Source organism: Mobula birostris, chromosome 2, assembly GCF_030028105.1.
Source record: "Mobula birostris isolate sMobBir1 chromosome 2, sMobBir1.hap1, whole genome shotgun sequence".
Lineage (NCBI taxonomy): Eukaryota > Metazoa > Chordata > Chondrichthyes > Myliobatiformes > Myliobatidae > Mobula > Mobula birostris.
Window position 1 is genome coordinate 10809296 of NC_092371.1, and position 19749 is coordinate 10829044.

Below are 19749 nucleotides of genomic sequence, written 5' to 3' on the forward strand. Positions count from 1 at the left end.
ATATTTCTAGTGTTTTTTTATTATTGTGTTCTTTATCTGATTGTGTTTTTTTGTGCTGTATTGGATCCGGACTAACAATTATTTTGTTCTCCTTTACACTTGTGTATTGGAACTGACATTAATCAATCTTGATGCCTTGAACATGGGTGCAATTGGGTGCCGTGAGCTTCTTAGGTCAGAGGGGTCTGTTACCATGCTATATCACTAAATAAATAAAAACCATCATAGACTTGATGGGCAGAATGGCCTATTCCCATGCCACGATAATTATGACACATGATATAGCGAAGTTAGTTTTCCAGTGGACTTTCTCAGCTTCCTACCATCTTTCAGCAATTACACCGTCTGCCGTGCCTTTGATTTCCCTGGCATTCCGCGCTGCTGTCTGGGCGACTGCCCAGAGCTCTGTGTTATCCAGCCAGTAGTTGAAGTTCCAATCCCATGGCCAGCAAGGAATCTAACTCCAGTAATTAAATCAATCTGGAACTACAAAAAAAATCGAATCTCAGTAACTGTGATCACAAAACTACCGGATTTTCATTAAAACCCACCTGGTTTCAGAATCAGAATTGGGTTTATTGTCTCTGACATAAGTCAGAAAATTTGATCTTTTGCAGTAGCAGTACATTGCAAGGTATAATAAATACCATAAACTACAAAAAGAGAAATTATACATACACACACACATTTTATATATATAGGGGCAGCACAGTGGTGTTGTGGTCAGCACGACACTGCAGTACAGGTGATCCGGGTTTAATTCCCGCCGCTGGCTGTAAGGAGTTTTTTCGTTCTCCCCATGATCGCATGGGATTCCTCCAGGTGCTCTGGTTTCCTCCCACAGTCCAAAGACCGACTGGTTGACGGGTTAATTGGTCATTGTAAATTGTCCTGTGATTAGGTGAGGATTAAATTGGCAGTGGGGTTCCTGGGTGGCATGGCTCAAAGGGACAGAATGGGCTACTCAGCGCTGAATCTTAATAAAGAAATAAATAAGTACGCTCTGTCTGTGTGTGTTATATATATATATATATATATATATAATTAAGTAAGTAGTGCAAAAAGAGAGTAAAAATACTGAGGTAGTGTTCACGGTTCAATGTCCATTCAGAATTATGATGGCAGACGCAGACATCCCACCCTGCAAAAACTCATTTCAGGGAGGTAGCACCATCAATTTGCGGGAGACTCCCGGAACTTCCAGGAGAGGTGGGATGTCTGCAATAGAAACATAGAAAATAGGTGCAGGAGTAGGCCATTCGGCCCTTCGAGCCTGCACTGCCATTTATTATGATCATGGCTGATCATCCAACTCAGAACCCCGCCCCAGCCTTCCCTCCATACCCCCTGACCCCCGTAGCCACAAGGGCCATATCTAACTCCCTCTTAAATATAGCCAATGAACTGGCCTCAACTGTTTCCTGTGGCAGAGAATTCCACAGATTCACCACTCTCTGTGTGAAGAAGTTTTTCCTAATCTCGGTCCTAAAAGGCTTCCCCTCTATCCTCAAACTGTGGCCCCTCGTTCTGGACTTCCCCAACATCGGGAACAATCTTCCTGCATCTAGCCTGTCCAATCCCTTTAGGATTTTATACGTTTCAATCAGATCCCCCCTCAATCTTCTAAATTCCAACGAGTACAAGCCTAGTTCATCCAGTCTTTCTTCATATGAAAGTCCTGCCACCCCAGGAATCAATCTGGTGAACCTTCTTTGTACCCCTTCTATGGCAAGGATGTCAGAGTAGCTCCTTAGCAGCTAGTCAGCTAGTTTAAATAACGTTAGCTATGCTAATGAATGAATGACACCTGTTAAACTCACCTCAACATGTCTTTTACAGTCTTAACCCACCATGGGCAATAGAAAAGTCACTGTTGCAAACAGTGCAGCGAGCAACACTGTCATTATTTTTGACCCCTATTAGGCAGGGGTACACTTTAGTGTAGTCTGGGGTGATGAACGTTTTATATTTTTTTTTGGAACACTCTGCCACTCTGACTTTTTTTTGGAACTCTCTTGCTCTCGCTCTCAAAAAAATCAATTTCCGGGACATTGTATATAATTTGCGGGCATCAGGGAGCCACTATTAAAATGCGGGAGACTCCCGGAACTTCCGGGAGAGGTGGGATGTCTGCAGATGGGGAAGAAGCTGTTCCTAAAACACTGAAGGTTGTTGAGTTAGTAAGATCAGTCTGGATGCTTTTAACAGTCCTGATGAAGGGTCTTGGCCTGAAATGCCAACTGTTCATTCCTCTCCCTAGACGCTGCCTGACCTGCTGAGTTCTTCTGGCCTTTTGTGCATTGTTCACTATTTCCAGTGCCTGCAGCAGACTAACGTAGTGGTCAGCAAAGCTCTTTGTAGCGCGAGCTGTCGGGCTTCAATTCCCGCCATTGTCTGTAAGGAGTGTGTACGTTCTCCCTGTTGACCATGTGGGTTTCCTCTGGGTGATCCTGTTTCTCCCACGTTCCAAAGCTGGTAAACTGTGGGCTTGCTACATTGATGCAGGAAGCGTGACCACACTTGCAGGCTGCCCCCAGCACATCCTGGCACCGTGATGGTCGTTGATGCATTTCAAGACAATAAATTTCTTGTGCATCTGTAGTGCATTTTGTGGATCTATAGCATGTTTGCTGAAGTCTGTGGAGAGCAGGGAGCAGGCCAGAGTATAGGGTTGAGGGGGAGGATAATGGAATACAGGGATAGGGCTGGAACACTGGAGTGGATGGCCCGGATGGCATGGTTCTGACCTGGGCTAGATGGAATGGGTGGAAGAAAGTTGCTCTTTTTGCACAGCTCTGCCCGCCGCCTAACGTGCTGCTCTCTGCCGGCAGTGAGTCCAGCCTGCAGCGCTACGAGGTACAGTCAGCCCGGGAGCTGGCGGCGGAAGAAATGCAGCCCGAGGTCACGCAAAGCTTCAAGGTAAAGCGACACGCGAACCGGGTCCGCACCGGGCAACTTACACTGCAGCCGGCTGCCGGCTGGTGTCCGTGCGTGCGTGTGGTGTGTGTGTGTGTGTAATGTGTGTGTGTGTCTGTAATGTGTGTGTGTAATGTGTGTGTGTGTCTGTAATGTGTGTGTGTAATGTGTGCGCTGGTGAGCTTCATTGCGGCATCTGTGTTCACAGGTCAGGAACCTTGGGTGTTTTGTGGCTGAGGATCTCGAAGCGAAGATCTCCATCCCGACCGCGATCAGCGCGCAGCACCGCTTTTCGACAGTGACCACTACTTTCACGGAGCCGGTAAGTATGGGAGGAAAGACTGGGGGGTGGGGGGAGCTGGACGGGACATTGACTGAACTCTCAAGGGTATAAGTAGAGTAGACAGTGGTAAACCTTCCTGTAATCAAGGGCACGGGGATGGGGGGGAGCATAGAACACAATGTAGCGCGGGCCCTTGGATCCAATCTAACTCTTCCCTTCCACAAAGACCCTCAGTTTTCTTTCGTCCACGTGGCCATCTTAAATGCCCCCAATGTACCTGGCTCTGTCCGCACCCAGGGCCGGATAAAACTAGTGTGGGGCCCTGTAGCATATGTTATGAAGGGGCCCTAAATTTTAAAAATGCACATAAGTATTAAAATAGATTATTTACTTGCATAGTAAAGTAATTCAATTTTTTAATTTGCTATACAGCCAGATAATACAACAAATGTCTAACACTTCAGTAATAGTATTACTTACATGTAGGTATCAATTTCAAATGTCAAAAGTAACAAAACTACAATTTAAAAGTTAGATTTTCTAAATTTAGCATGAGAAAATTTGTTGATGATACTGGAAACGTCTATTTCACGCAGAAGTTCATGTTCAATGCTCATTAGAGTGAGATTGTTCAATCTGTTTTGACCCATGGTGCTCCTTAGTTCATTTTTAATCCTTTTCAGTTTTGAAAATGAGCATCCTCTACTGAAGTTGGTAACTATGAGTGACAAATAGATGCGCAAGGCAGTTTCTACGTTTGGAGAACATGACTCCAAAGAATTGTCAGTTATCAAACGGTACAACTGTAACTCTACGAGATCTTGTTTGGCGCCAATATGAGAAGCAAGATCAGATTTCAATAGTTCAGTGAACTGCACAAATTCTTCATTAAGACTTTCTTTCAGATCTTCCGGATATGATTTAATAAGATTTGATGACTTCTTTACGATCTCTTCGGGTGTAAATGACTGTAACTGATGAAGGAATCCAAAAACACCATTCACCTTTAGATAAGCTTTCTGCCTTTTTGACAGGGCAGAAAGCAAGCTGTCAATAATGGCAAGAAATGTTCGGCTTTTAAATTTCTGAGAAGGCGTTTGAGATTCAACAAATGGATCAAGAGTGCTGGAACCACTGAAATCATCATACGCGTGATTTTGCTTGTGTTTTCTTCGAGTTTGCTGTTGATAATCTTCACACTTAGTCAGATCCTTGACTTTTTGCTCAATGTCTGAAAAAAGTAGACTGTATAGCTTGAATATATCCATGTAAGGATTCATAGAGTGCACAGGCTGTGTTCAAGTCTTGGCCAGAAGATTGCAAAGAAGCACTGGTCATTTGAAAACGCTGTAATACTTGATCCCACAATATGACCAATATTCCTGTTTCCAACTTCATCATGGTTGAAAGTAGTCCACGAGCCTGTTGTCGACACTCTGCCTTCTGATCATTGTTATTTGAAATGTCATCCAAGACTTGTTTTATTGCAGAAAAGCTGTGTAAAGGTGCTTTTGTTGCATCTGCACGAGCTGACCACCTGGTATCTGACATTCTTTTCATAACGGGCAAATGAGTACCACCATCAGATAATGCAGCAGAAAGGAGATCCCATCGATAAGTAGAAGCAGAAAAAAATGTGTACAGGCTTTCTACAAACTGAAAGAAAATTAATGCTTCTTGACAACATTCAGCAGCACATCTTCCAACCAAATTTAGTGAATGTGCAAAACATGGAATGTAATCCACAAACTCATTCAGCTCTGTGATTCGTGCTTGTAAGCCACTATACTTGCCACTCATGTTGCTAGCATTGTCATAACTTTGACCACGGCAGTCTTTTGTATCAATGTCATTTTCCTTTAAAAAGTCAAGTAAACTTTGAGTGAGCTGTTCAGCACTATGACCTTCCATATCCAAAAACTTCACAAATCATTCAGCTGGTCCAGATGGCAAAACATAGTGCACAGTCAAAGTCAGCTGGTCCACATTAGATATATCTGGAGTAGAATCCAATGAAACAGAATGATATTTGTATTTCTTCACTTCACCGATAATGTGATCCAGTAAGCTGGGTCCAATCAGATTGATGAATTCCTCACATGTTGTTTTAGATAGGTATGATTTATGTCCCCTTCCTTGGTTTGCATGAGCATTTATACCACGACACAGCAAAGAGCCAACACACGCCTGCACACACATACTGTACCATGCAGCATGCAGCTCCCCCGACATGAAAGCAACAGCGTTGCCAGGTCGTCGTCGTTGTGACGTGGATGAAATCACAGAGCATTGCGTTACCTGTAGGTACAAGGCAGTTTCTTTGTTCGACAAAACAAGGTTACAACAGGCAGAGACCCCTGGCAGAACAGATCTAACCGCCTTGTGGTTGAGGCTCGATATTTATTTGCTGAACACAAAGAACAGTTCATAGTTACAAGTATAGACAATTCTTTGAAGTTTTCACATCTTTTGATTAAATTCATTCTACCAGCGCCAGTATGCCTAAGCAGGAATTCATGGCCTTCAGGAATGCAAGTTAAAATCCGTAATACATTATTTGGTATGTTACGTGCTAACATAGAGGACAATTCATATTCAAAAAGCATAGATATGGTGTCTTCTCAACTATCTGTAAACTTAGCATTCTTGTCTCAGAGGTGCCAGAGATGCATTGTTACAAATGAAACTGGGTTCACAGCTTTTAGGAAATGCATTGTTATGAACTCAATCCACAGTACTTTGTCAAAGAACAGAAGACTGGTGGCTGAAGTGTAAACTCACTCTAACAGTCGTGAGGATACGGTGAGATGGCGATTTCACCAGACTGCAGCTTGCAAGCATTTAGTGCGGGCGGGGCCCGTAGCGTATGCTACTTTTGCTACTGGGTTAATCCAGCCCTGTCCACACCCCTGGCAGCGTGTCCATGCACCCACCACTCTGTGTGAAAACCTCCCTCTGGCATCCCAACCTTTACATTCCCCCAAAGCCCCTCATTAACATTACCTCACCGCTCGTGAACTAGTTCCCCTGACTACACAAGGGACCAGCAGTTTAGAGGAAAACTGTTCACCCAAAGGGGCGGGGGGCAGAAACTCTCACAAACTGATGACCTGACGAACTCCCGATTCACAAGGCAGGGAAGGCTACAGGCCTTGTGACGTTACTTGATTCTTTATTCCTTATTTATTGGGATACAGTGCGGTAGAGACCCCTTCCGGCTCTTCGAATCACGCCGCCCAGCAATCCCCCGATTTAATCCCAGCCCAATCTCGGGGCAATTTACAATCTAAGGATGCGCTGCTGGGGGGCAACCTGCAAGTGTCGCCCCGTGTTCCGGCATCAGCGTAGGTGTTCCACAGGATAACACAAGCAACAAGCACAACAGCAGAACAAAACAAGGGGTTCAGAGTTCAGTCCCGAGGTGCCCTGTACGTCCTTCCTGTGAGCGCCTGTGGTTCCCCAGGGTGCTGCGGTTAGTGTTAGTAGGTTAGTTGGTCATTGTAAATTGTCCTGTGGTTCGGCTAGGGTTAAATGGGGGGATTGCTGGGCAGTGTGGCTGTTTGGTGGAATGCCCTGTTCCACCTCTGTATCGCTAAATAAAACAAAAATGATAAACTGCACACAGTACAAAGTGCGGCTGAACCAAAGTCTTGTCGGAATCACAGCAGGATAGGTCAGGGTTGGAGGAGATGCGTCTCACGTAAGGCAGCGGAGTGATCGCCTGCAGGGAAGGCAAAGCTGTCGGCTGTGGACTCTCCACCCCCCCCCCCCCACCTCCCTACCTCCCTACCTCCCTACCTCCCTACCTCCCTGGGATCTGTGATCCGTCTGACTCACAGGTGCCAGCGCCCAGTGGGTTAAGTTGTACGCCGTCGTCTCCCGCTGACTGCACCTGTGTCGCCCAACAGGTCAGTGGGGTGAACTGCTCCATGCAAAACGCAACAGAGCCCCCGGGGTGGGGGCCGGCGGCTGGCCCACAGATCTTCCCCAGAGATCTCCGGTACCTACAGAGACTGGTGAGCGACTGGGAGAGGGGAATGGGGGCGTGGGGAGAGGGAGGGAGGGAGGGAGGGAGGAAGTGGATATGGACAATGGGGACGGGGGAACAATGGAAGAGGAGGGGGGAGGGAGAGAGGGAGGGAGGAGGTGGAGGGAGGCAAAGAGGGAGAGAGGGAGGAGATAGACGAGGGGAGCAGTGGGGGAAGAGGAGGGAGGGAGGGAAGGAGGGAAATAGGGAGCAAGTAACTGGATATAGTGAGGGGGAAGGGCTAAGGGAAAGAGAGGGGGATGAGAAGGGAAATCTTGAAGAGAGGGGAAGGAGAAGAGGGAAATAGTGAAGAAGGGGAGGAAAGTGTGGAGAGAGAGGGGGGCAGTGGGGAATGGGAGAGGGAGGGGAAGGTGGGGACGGGAGAGAGAGGTGAGGGATAATGTGATGAGGAGAGGAAGGGGTGTAGTAGGGAGGGGTAAGTGGAGGGAAGAAGGGAGGGGAAGTAGGGACAGGTGTGGGGGAGGAAGGCAGGGGGAGTGGCAGAGGAAGGAGGTATTTGGGTAAGGAAAGGAGAGAGGGAGGATGGTAGCCAGGAATGAGGGGGGAGATGTGAGAGTAGGGGGGGTGGTTTGGATTTACAGACAGAGATGGGGTCTGAGATCCTGAGTTTAGAATACTCCGGATCCAGGGGCAAAGGGAGGTGGGTGGACCTCCTGATTCACCGGGGCGGACAGAGTCCCGCGGATTGGAGCCATGGGGTGATCGGGGCCCTGTCCGTGGCTAGGCTGACTGATCCTCTCCCGTCTCCCGTGCCACAGGACTGCAGCAACACCCTCTGCACGACCCTCACCTGTCACCTAGGCGCCCTGGGCAGGAACCAAGGGCTAGCTCTTCACCTCGGCTACGCACTCTATGGACAGTTCTTCACCACGGTGAGTACGGTCACCCGGTTACTGTGGCTGCCTCCCACCCTGTGGCACAGACGTGATGAAAAACTTACTTGCAGCAGCATCACAGGCACGTCGAAACACAACGTAAATTATACAAGAACAATTATAGTGCCAAGTGTTACTATACTGAGGTAGTGATTAGGTTGTGCTGGTTGGTTCAAGAACTGAATGGTTGAAGGGAAGTAGCTGTTCCTGAACCTGGTGATGTGGGTCTTCAGGCTTCTGTACCTCCTGCCCAATGGGAGCTGTGAGAAGATGGCCTGGCCCGGACGGTTGGGCCTTTGATGATAGATGGATCTGTTCAGGTACGAGTACAAAAGTTGAGATATCATGCGATCCAGAGAAACTTGGCTGTGTAGTTTCAGAATTGCCCACAGAAGGTCGAAGGTATCAGCAGATGGAGCGTGTTCTGCCTGGGAGCCGGTGACCAGTGGTGTTCTGCAGGGATCTGCGGCCCCTGCTCCTCGTGATTTTTATAAATGAGGAAGAGTGGGTTAGTAAGTTCGCAGATGACACAAAGGGTGGAGAAGTTGTGGATGGTGTAGAAAGTTGTCGTAGGTTACAACAAGGGCATTGATAGGATGCAGAGTTGGACTAAGAAGCGGCTGATGGAGTTCAACCCAGTAAAGTGTGAAGTGATTCACTTTGGAAGGTCGAACTCGCAGGTGGGTGGCAGGATTCTTAGCAGTGTGGAGAGACAGAGGGATCTTCGGACCCATGTCCATAGTTCCCTCAGAGTTGTTGTGCACTTTGGTTAAGAAGGCGTATGGTTTATTGACCATTAAAGTTCAATTGCTCAGAGTACAGGAAAGGTATGTTCCTGTTAGAAGGAAGGATGGGGATGGAAAGATAAGAGAACCTTGGATGCCCGGAGAGGTGATGAATTCAGTCAAGAAGAAAAAGGAAAAGTATGTAAAGCTTCAGAAGTTAGGATCAAATGCAACATGAAGAGCATGAAAAAGCGGAAAAGAACTCAAAGGAATTAGGAAAGTCAGGCAGGGCTGTGAAGAGTCCTTGGAAAGTAGGATTAAAGTGAATCCCAAGGCATTCTATACATACATCAAGAGTAAGAGGATAACTAGGGAGAGGGTGGGTCCACTCGAGGATAAAGCGAGGAACATTTGCTTGGATGCAGAGAATGTGAATAAAGCACCTAATGAGAACTTTGCTTCAGTAGTTACCAAGGAAAAGGATATGAATGACCGGGAAAAGAGTGCTAAGTTGTGTATAAATATGTTCGGTTGTTTAGAGGTCAAGGAGAAGAAAGTGTAGGGTTTCCTAATGAGTATTAGAAATATAGAAACATAGAAAACCTACAGCACAATACAGGCCCTTCGGCCCACAAAACTGTGCTGAACATGTCCCTACCTTAGAAATTACCTAGGGTTACCCATAGCCCTCTATTTTTCTAAGCTCCATGTACCTATCCAGGTGTCTCTTAAAAGACCCTATTGTATCTGCCTCCACCACCGTTGCCGGCAGCCCATTCCACGCACTCACCACTCTGCATAAAAAACTCAGCCCTGACATCTCCTCTGTACCTACTTCCAAGCACCTTAAAACTGTGCCCTCTCATGCCAGCCACTTCAGCCATAGGAAAAAGCCTGTCATCAATGATCAATGCCTCTCATCAACTTATACACCTCTATCTGGTCACCTCTCATCCTCCGTCGCTCCAAGGAGAAAAGGCCAAGTTCACTCAACCTATTCTCATGAGGCATGCTCCCCAATCCAGACAATATCCTTGTAAATCTCCTCTGCACCCTTTCTATGGTTTCCACATCCTTCTTATAGTGAGGCAACCAGAACTGAGCACAGTACTCCAAGTGGGGTCTGACCAGGATCCTATACAGCTGCAACATTACCTCTCTGCTCCTAAGTTCAATCCCACGATTGATGAAGGTCAATGTACCATATGCCTTCTTAACCACAGAGTCAACCTGCGTAGCAGCTTTGAGTGTCCTATGGACTTGGACCCCAAGATCCCTCTGATCCTCCACACTGCCAAGAGTCTTACCATTAATACTATATTCTGTCATCAAATTTGATCTACCAAACTGAACCATTTCACACTTATCTGGATTGAACTCCATCTGCCACTCCTCAGCCCAGTTTTGCATCCTATCAATGTCCCACTGTAACCTCTGACAGCCCTCCACACTATCCACAACACCCCCAACCTTTGTGTCATCAGCAAACTTACTGACCCAGCCCTCCACTTCCTCATCCAACTTGATGCTTTCCAAAAGCTCCAGCACATCCTCTTTCTTAATATCTGCATGCTCAAGTTTTTCAGTCCGCTGTAAGTCATCCCTGCAATCGCCAAGATCCTTTTCCGTAGTGAATACTGAAGCCAAGGTGGGTAAGTCCCTGGGGCCTGATGAGATGAGATTGCTGGGCCCTTGACCAGTATCTTTGTGTCCTCTCGAGCCACAGATGAGGTCCCGGAGGACTGGCGGTTGGCTAATGTACCTCTATTTAAGAGGGGAACCAGGGAAAATCCTGGGAACTATAGACTGGTAAGTCTCACGTCAGTTGAAGAGAAAATTCTTAGGGATGGGATATATGAGAATTTAGAAACCCATGGCCTAATTAACGAGAGACAGACAGACAGGCAGACAGTCAGTCGGCATGGCTTTGTGCGTGGCAGGTTGTGCCTTACCAACTTGATTGAGTTTTTTGACACGGTGACCAGAGAGATTGATGACGATAGGGCAGTGGATGTTTTCTATGTGGATTTTATTAAGGTGCTTGACAAAGTCCCTCATGGGAGGCTCATCCTGAAGATTTAACATGGATGGGGTCCACGGTGAATTGGATGTTTCGACTCACAACTGGCTTGTGCATAGATGGTTGAGGGGCCTGTTCAAGCTGGAGGTCTGCAGGGATCTGTGCTGGGATCTCTGCTATTTGTGATGTATATAAATGACCTGGATGAAAATGTAGATGGGTGGGTTAGTAAATTTGCAGACTACCGAGGTTGGTGGAGTTATGGATAATGCAGAAAACTGGCAAAGAATACAGCACAATATAGATCAGTTGTAGATATGGACTGAGAAATGGCAGATGGAGCTTAACCCAGATAAATGTGAGGTGTTGCACCTTGGTAGGGTAAATGCGAGGAAACAGTACAGTGCTACGGGCAAGGTCCTTAACAGTGTTGCTGAGCAGAGGGATCTAGGGATCCAAGTCCGTAGCTCCAGGAAAATGGCTACACAGGTCGATAGGTGGTTCAGAAGGCTGTAAGTCTGAATTACAGTAAGTATATAAAATAATTAAATTAAATTAGTAGTATGAAGAAAGCAGAATAAAAATGGAGACAGGTAGTGTTCATGGGCTCAATGCCCATTCAGAAATCTGATGGCAGAGGGGAAAAAGCTGTTCCTCAGTCATTGAGCGTGTGTCTTCAGGCTTCTGTACCTCCTCCCTGATGGTAGCAATGAGAAGAGGGCCTGTCCTGGGTGATGGGGTCCTTCACGATGGACGCTGCCTTTTTGAGGCTCTGCTCCTTAGAGGCTAGTGCTGGAGATCGCCCTTATCCAGCAAAATGAATGCGCGTTCAATATTAATATTAACGAGGAGAACAGATACAGATTAAAACGATTAAGGCGTCAAGGCTGGCTGAAGAATGAGCTGGTGTTCGGCTCGCTACTCTGAAGTGACGCTGTGGCTGTGGCCTACAGCCATCAGCACTCACCTCAGCCGTGGCCTCACTTTCAGGGGCTCTGCAGTTCTGTGTGTTACTGTATTTGTACACTTTTTTATCGTTTGCATGATTTGCTCTTTTCGCACATTGGACATTTGTCAGTCTTTGTTGTGTGGGGTTTTTAATGGGTTCTGTGGTGTCTCTTTGTCAGCAAGAAGACAAATCTCAAGGTTGTACATACAGACTTTGATAATATATGTACTTTGAACTTTGAGATGTCTGGTGGCTTGCTAAATCCTTCCATCTTTCCCAACAGGCCAAGTTCAGATCTCTAAAGATTGTGACTACCTTCACCCTGGATGTGCGTGCTCCTGAGGTACTGACAGTTCCAGACACGGCACACCATCGAGAGGTAGGTGTGCCCTCTGACCTCTCCCCTTACTACCACTTCTAGCAACACAGCTGTCTGTTCAACCTTTGTCCACACTTTGGCGCGCATTTGGACGTACAAAACATATGTTAGATTGCAGAGCTGGGAATTGAATGTAAACTTCTGAGAGGCACAGACAGAGTGAACAGCTTCGAGGTTCAAATGTCAACATTGCTTTATGATATCAGAGTAAAATTCAAAGGAAATTCAAGGCAATCAAACATTCCCAGGGTCAGACACAGAGTGAAACTCCCTCTACACCATCCCATCACACACTCCTGGGGTCAGACACAGAGTGAAACTCCCTCTACACTGTCCCATCACCCACTCCCAGGGTCAGACACAGAGTGAAGCTCCCTCTACACCATCTCATCACACACTCCGGGGGTCAGACACAGAGTGAAACTCCCTCTACACTGTCCCATCACACACTCCCGGGGTCAGACACAGAGTGAAGCTCCCTCTACACCGTCCCATCACACACTCCCGGGGTCACACAGAGTGAAGCTCCCTCTACACTGTCCCATCACACACTCCCGGGGTCAGACACAGAGTGAAACTCCCTCTACACTGTCTCATCACACACTCCTGGGGTCAGACACAGAGTGAAACTCCCTCTACACTGTCTCATCACCCACTCCCAGGGTCAGACACAGAGTGAAGCTCCCTCTACACCATCTCATCACACACTCCGGGGGTCAGACACAGAGTGAAACTCCCTCTACACTGTCCCATCACCCACTCCCAGGGTCAGACACAGAGTGAAGCTCCCTCTACACCATCTCATCACACACTCCGGGGGTCAGACACAGAGTGAAACTCCCTCTACACTGTCCCATCACCCACTCCCAGGGTCAGACACAGAGTGAAGCTCCCTCTACACCATCTCATCACACACTCCCGGGGTCAGACACAGAGTGAAACTCCCTCTACACTGTCCCATCACACACTCCCGGGGTCAGACACAGAGTGAAGCTCCCTCTACACCATCTCATCACACACTCCCGGGGTCAGACACAGAGTGAAACTCCCTCTACGTTGTCAGATCACACACCCAGACGAGGAGTTCCCCGAGTTGCTGCCTCTTTATTGGCCCGATCAAAGTCAGAAGAATAATCTGCACCAGTTGGAACATCCCCTGCCCCCCCCCCCCCCACCAGACTGTGCTGCAGCCATGGACAGTCAGAGCTGTACCAAACCATGGCCTCTGGATATCGTCTCACAGGGGATCCTGACCCAGCCAGCCTCAGGAGCCTCCATGTGAGCAGACCTCACCCAACACGGGCCGTCTCTCTGAATGTCCTCCATGTCATTCTGCAGAAAATGGTGGTGTTTTCTCTACAGTCTGGGCCTCCACGTTCTCCTCCTCCTCCTTACCCCTCTCCATGACTTCAGAAAGGAGGGGTGGGGGGAAAATGTGTCTATCTGCATCAGCGGTGTTGAAGGCGAGAGGTTTGAGAGTTGTAGGTCCCCAACAGCCCATCCTGGTCCATGACGTCATGGACAAGAAAGCTCACCAAGACCTCTTACTTCCTCAGGAAGGTGAGGAAATTCAGCACATTCTCGTTGACACTTACCAGTTTTTATTGGTGCACAACGTTTTGTCTGGGTGCTTAAGGGTTTGGTACAGCAACTGCTTTGCACGTGACTGCAAGGAAATTGCCAAGAAACCAATTATCCTGTGATCGGGCTTGGGTTAAATCGGTGGGTTGCTGGGCGGTGCGGCTGTGTGGGGGAAAAGGATCTGTTCCACACTGTATCTCTAATAAACCAGCCTCCATGGACTCTGTCTACACTCCTCACAGCCTCAGTAAAGCAGGCCGCAGAATCAAAGGCTCCCGCTCCCCTACCCCCCCACCCCCACCCCACCTCTCTTCTCCCCTCTCCCAACGGGGAGAAGATACAAATGCCTGAAAGCATGAACCACCAGACGTAAGGACAGTTTCTATCCCACTGTTATCAGATTCCTGAGCGGACGTCTTGTACAATAAGATGGACTCATGGCATCACAATCTACCTCATTGTGATTTTGCTCTTTATTGTTTACCTGCATTGCACTTTCTTTGTAGTGTTTGCACTTTATTCTGCATTGTTATTGTTTTACCCTATTGTAGCTCACTGCGCTGTGTAATCATTTGATCTGTGTCAGATAAGCTTCTTGGAAGGTGTGATAATATTAATCCACGCCATGCTGGTCTGTTCTGCCACCTAGTGGTGAGTGGGTGCACTGCAAGGTGTCCTCTTTGACGCGGGGTTTTCGGTGCTGCATGGGGACACAGGTTTCTAAATTGGTTCTCCAATGTCCGGGCACTCCCGCAGCCTGGACTTGAAGTGCCAAACCGCACGTGGAGTATTCTGAACACCTTTGGGTCCCTGTCTAAGAAAGGATGTGCTGGCAATGAAGAGGGCCCAGAGGAGGTACACGAATATGATCCCAGGGATGAAAGGGTTAATGTGAGAGGAGCATTTGATGGGTCTCCCTGTGACTGCCTGAGTTTCCTCTGGGAGCTCCAGTTACCACCCACTGTCCAAAGACGTCCCGGTTAGGTTAAAAGGTCAATGTATACTGCCATGTGATCAGGTTAGGATCAGGTTTGCTGGGAGGGGGTATTGCCGGGGCATGCGGCTCAGAGGGCCTATTCCGCGCTGTAAAAATTTGACCAAGTTTATCTTTGCCCTCCTGCCAGGTGGTGCTGGAACTGATCAGGCCAGCAGTGGTCGGGGTCTCCTTGTGGATCGTAATCGGCAGCACACTCGGTGGTCTCCTCCTCCTGGCCCTCATCATCTTCATCCTCTGGAAGGTGAATGTCACTGGTGACCTTATGGGGGTGTATAAATTAAATCATGAGTGGCGGCGATAGAGTGAATGCAGTCTTTTCCCCAAGGCTGGGGAATCAAAACGTAGGCGAGGGGGGAAGAGATTGAAGAGGGACTGTAGGGCAACATTTTCACACAGAGAGTGGTGGGTGTACGGAAGTAAGCAGGAGGAAGTACACCAAGAACACTTCAAAGGTCCATGGGCGGTACATAGAGAGGAAAACTTTAGAGCGATGTGGGCCAAATACAGGCAAATAGGACAGGCTCAGATCGGCATCTTGGTCAGCACAGATGAGTTGGGCCGAATGGCCTGTCTCCCTTCTGTGTTGTTCTATGATAGTCAGAGTCAATTTATTATCAGAGTAGGTGTATGGTAAGTTACCATTATACAAACTACCTGGAGATTCACTTTGTTACAGGAAAATAAAATACCTTATGAAAATTTATATATTAAAAGACAAAGACTAACAGGCAAACAAAGTGGAAAAAAGGATGAACTGTACAAGTGAACTGAGAACACGAGTCGTAAAGAGTCCCTGAATGTGAGTGTGTAGGTTGTAGAATCAGTTCAGTGTTGTGCTGAGTGAAGTTATCCATGCTGGTTCAGGAACCTGTTGGTTGAGGGGTAATAGCTGTTCCTGAACTTGGTGGTGTCCGACCTAAGGTTCCTGTACCTCCTTCTTGATAGTAGCAGCAAGAAGAGAGCACGGCCTGGATGGTGGGGTCCTCGACCTTCCTTGTGGCAGCGCTTCTTGTAAATGTGCTCAGTGATGGGGAGGGTTTTGCCCTCGAACAAGGTGTGGAGATAGGAGACTATGTGGTTTTGTCGAGGTCAATGTCTTGCAGTTGACCACATCACCCTTCCTATCTTATTATAAGAAGGCACAGACCAGTCCTCAGTGAACTAATATCCTGGTTGGAAGGAGTACAGATGGGGGTTTGAAGGTGAGCTGAGTGGAGACAAGAGAGAAGGTGATGTTTCTCATGGTGGGAGGGAAGTTGAACTGTGTGGAGACTAGCGAGAAAGGGTGGTGTTTCTCACGGTGGGAGGGAAGGTGATTTGTGTAAAGATCAGAGAGGTGGGTGATGTTTCTCACAGTGGGAGTGAAGGTGAGTTGTGTAGGGACTAGAAAGAAGGGTGGTGTTTCTCACGATCGGAAGGAAGGCGAGTTATGTAAAAATGGTGCTTCTCATGAGAAACCTTTTCTCTACCAACAGTGTGGATTCTTCAAGAGGAAACCAAAGGAGGAGGGAGGTGATGAGTTGGACGAGGGGAAGAAGTGAGGCATTGAGCTGGCCTGGTCCAAGTGAACGCCAACCCTGGAGTAGCCACACACAGCCCCACCACTCTGCTCTTCCGTTAAGCTTTCTCCAACCTGCAAATGCCTCTTGACAGGAGTGGTAAAACAGTTGGAACCAAGCCAGAGCTGGGGGGAGGGTGGAGGGGTGGAGAGGCAAGGAAACCGTTCTCTGGTGGTTGTGAGATATGTCATGCGGCAGAACTTACTGCATTGCTCTTCATCCCGGCACCTAATCCAGCTGAGGTGGTCTTGATGTCCTGCTCCTGAACCTCCATCCATCCCTGCCTCTTTTTACCACTCCCTACTCACCGGCTTCTCCACATCTCCACCACCCCCCCAACCCTCATGCACTCCAACAGGCAGGGTTAAGTGTGTGTGAAGTCCCAGTGCAGGCTTCTCACAATTTCTCCCCTCAGACAGACACTCCTCGACCCACTGAGTTCCTCCAGCAAATGATGCGCTACTCCAGATGCCAGTGTCTGCTGTCTCCCGTCGGAAAAGATCTGCCTTTTTCCACACCACAAGTGAGGAACTTCTAGTCGCCTTTGCAGAGCCAATGCCAACTGTCCTTTAGATCCGGGGATTTAAAGAGATTAGCTTTATGTGTCACATGTACATCGAAACATACAGTGAAATGTGTCAGTGAGCAACACAGTCCAAGGATTGTTTCTGGTGCTAATGTAACTCACTAACCGTCTATACGTCTTTGGAAAGTGGAAAGAAACCTACACAGTCATGGGAGAACATACAAACTCCTTACAGACAGTGGTGGGAATTGAACCCTGATGTAATAGTGTTACTTTGCTACCGTCCTGCCCAATCCATCTCTCTTCCCCCGGCCCCAGTCTCTGTTAATGAAGGAGTAGTGGGGTACAGAACTCAACCCCAGATCGGGCCCAAAATCGCATCTTTGCAGCAGAAATGTTGTCGCCTATTTCTTCCTCCGCAGACATCTAATCTGTGTTGCACTTTGCTTCGGCATTGTTGAGAGAAATCTTCCCAGCTACCTTCATGGAGGTGACCAGGTACAGAGACACGTTCCATTCCCATCTCGGCAACACCTGGGGCATATAAATTGGGGTTAAACTCTGGCCGTCAGTCATCAGAAGTGATTTTCCATAACAAAAACTCGCCTGATCCACCAGTGTCCCTCTGGGAAGGAAATTTGCCCTTAAACCAGTGGATTCAGGGCAATGATCAATTCCCAAGAACCACGAATGTATGGCAAGGCAGACTTGATGGGGCTAATGGCCTAATTCTGTTCCCAGCTCAAGTGTTGGGGGCTGTGTTGGTCTTCACATGTCCAAGGGGGAAGCTGTATAGGCCAGACTAACTCCATCCCGCCAAAAAGCAGCACCAGACATTAAGAGATGTAGGTAAAGCATCCCAGACCAGAAATGTTAACTGCTTGTCTTCACAGATGCTGCCCAACCTCCTGAGTGTTTACAACATTTTCTGTTTTTGAAAAGAACTGTGTCTCTGACAGGCTACCAGCTGAGGCTGTGTGAGGGGTTTGGTTTAAGCATGGAGAGGTGGAGGGCAGTAGCAGATTTTACCCCTCCCCTGGTGCTGGTCTCTGTGGCTGAAGCACTCAGTGGAAGGAATACATGTACATGCACTTTATTTAAAGCTTTTGTTTATCAAAATTAAAGAAATATTGATGATCAAACTATGTTTGAAGTTGTTTTCTTTATTGCTCTAAGTTCAAAGTAAATTTACTATCAAATTGCATAAAGGTTTCATATTGCAGACTCAAAGTCAGAACCTGCTCCTTCATACTTGAGAGATCCCCCAGATTAAAGAGCAGGAGAGACGAATGCTGATCGTGGTTGTGATTCCGAATGCTGTAACAGGATTACCCAAGGGCTCCAGAGAACATGACCTGTGTATCAGTGGAAATGCGGGGAATCCGACCCCCGAGCACTTTGTCAAGCTTTTATTAGTTGATGAGGGTAAAGAGGGGGAAAACGTCTCTTTTTAATTACTCATTTTAACATAACTATTTATTAGTCATATACGTACTCAGTTATTCAGTTTTACTCTATCATGTATTGCATTACCAAACTTAACAGATATTAAACCTGATTCTCACTGTCGATATTTCATGTCAAAGGTGTCCTTCGCCATTAATTTCCATCTTGCTACTGTCCACTCGTTCAGTGCCTCCTAGAATCTTATAAACGTCCATCGAATCACCTCTCATCCTTCGCTCCAAAGGGAAAAGGCTGAGCTAGCTCAACCTATCCTCATAAGGCCCTTCTGGTCCTCTGAGCCATGCTGTCCAGCAGCCCCTGACTATCCCAATTTAGCCGTAATCACTGGACAATTTACAATGCCCAATTATCCTACCCGGTACGTCTTTGGACCGTGGAAGGATACCATAGCACCCAAGCTTTCCATGGGGAGGACATACAGAACAGCAGAGGAACTGAATGTCCGATCTGTAATAGTGCCACTCTAACTGTGGTGCCCTTACTTACTGCCTATTATGCTGCTGGGCATCTAGGGCAACAATGAAGGTCCCCCACCTCTGTCTGTAGATTCTTCCTCGCTGTTTCTGTAACAATTGCTTTTTGACCAGTCTGGGTTGTTGAGAATCTGGAGGATTAGTGGTACCACAACCCTGTCGTTGGGTTTGGAGGCTTGCGTGCCTCAAAGACCCGGAGAGCTGTGCTGGCTGGAGTCAGGGCTTTATGCTTTTTGGCTGTTGGTAGAGTCACCCATGTCAAACAGGCCAAGGGGTAGAGGCCACTGGTCTGACTGTGGTGCCCGTCTCTCCCTTTTCTAGATGGTTCTGTCTACCTCTTAGAAGACAAACCTATAAATTGGTAAAATTAGATATGGGGTTTCAGCCCGAAACGTCAATAGTTGACCCTCTGAGTTCCTTTAGCAGATTGCTGATGCTCCAGATTCCGGAATCTGCAGCCACTTGTGTTTCGGAATGAAAGACATTGGGAGATTAAACTAAGACAGAAGCAAGATCGCTGTTGCTGGAAATCTGCAGCGACACAGAAAATGCTGGGAACAGTGGCCAGTGAGTCAGGCAGCATCTGTGGGGGGAAATGAAAGCCAACGTTTCGGCTCGAGACCCTTCATCTGCATTGACTATTCCCCTCCACAGATGCTGCCCAACCTGCAATATTTTGTGCACGGCTCCAGATTTCCAGCATCTGCTGCCTCTTCTGTGTCTGTTTAGTCTCTGTTTCCACTGGCTCGCCGTCTCCATGCAGCTGGAGGAGTTACAGTGACAAATGATAGGGACAGGGAATACATGGGTGAGTGGGATAGGGCAGGAGGAGGGGAAGCTGGAAGTTGGGGTGCCAACGGTCAATTAGAAATGCTGTGTAGTTCTTCCACCCCACCCCCGACACACACACAAGCTGTAGAGACAAACCTCAGACACATAGGCAAAACTCTC

General features: G+C 47.7%; 1 protein-coding gene across 1 annotated transcript in view; it reads left to right on the plus strand.

Moving 5' to 3' along the window:
- Positions 1-17992, plus strand: part of itga10 (integrin, alpha 10) — a 181141-nt gene extending 163149 nt beyond the window's left edge. The window contains exons 24-30 of the mRNA XM_072282845.1: positions 2832-2919; positions 3125-3238; positions 7108-7215; positions 8006-8119; positions 12100-12195; positions 14901-15014; positions 16249-17992. Of these exons, the coding sequence (XP_072138946.1) occupies positions 2832-2919; positions 3125-3238; positions 7108-7215; positions 8006-8119; positions 12100-12195; positions 14901-15014; positions 16249-16314 (700 nt within the window). The 3' untranslated portion in view covers positions 16315-17992. The remainder of the gene's footprint in view (positions 1-2831; positions 2920-3124; positions 3239-7107; positions 7216-8005; positions 8120-12099; positions 12196-14900; positions 15015-16248) is intronic.
- Positions 17993-19749: the final 1757 nt, after the last annotated feature.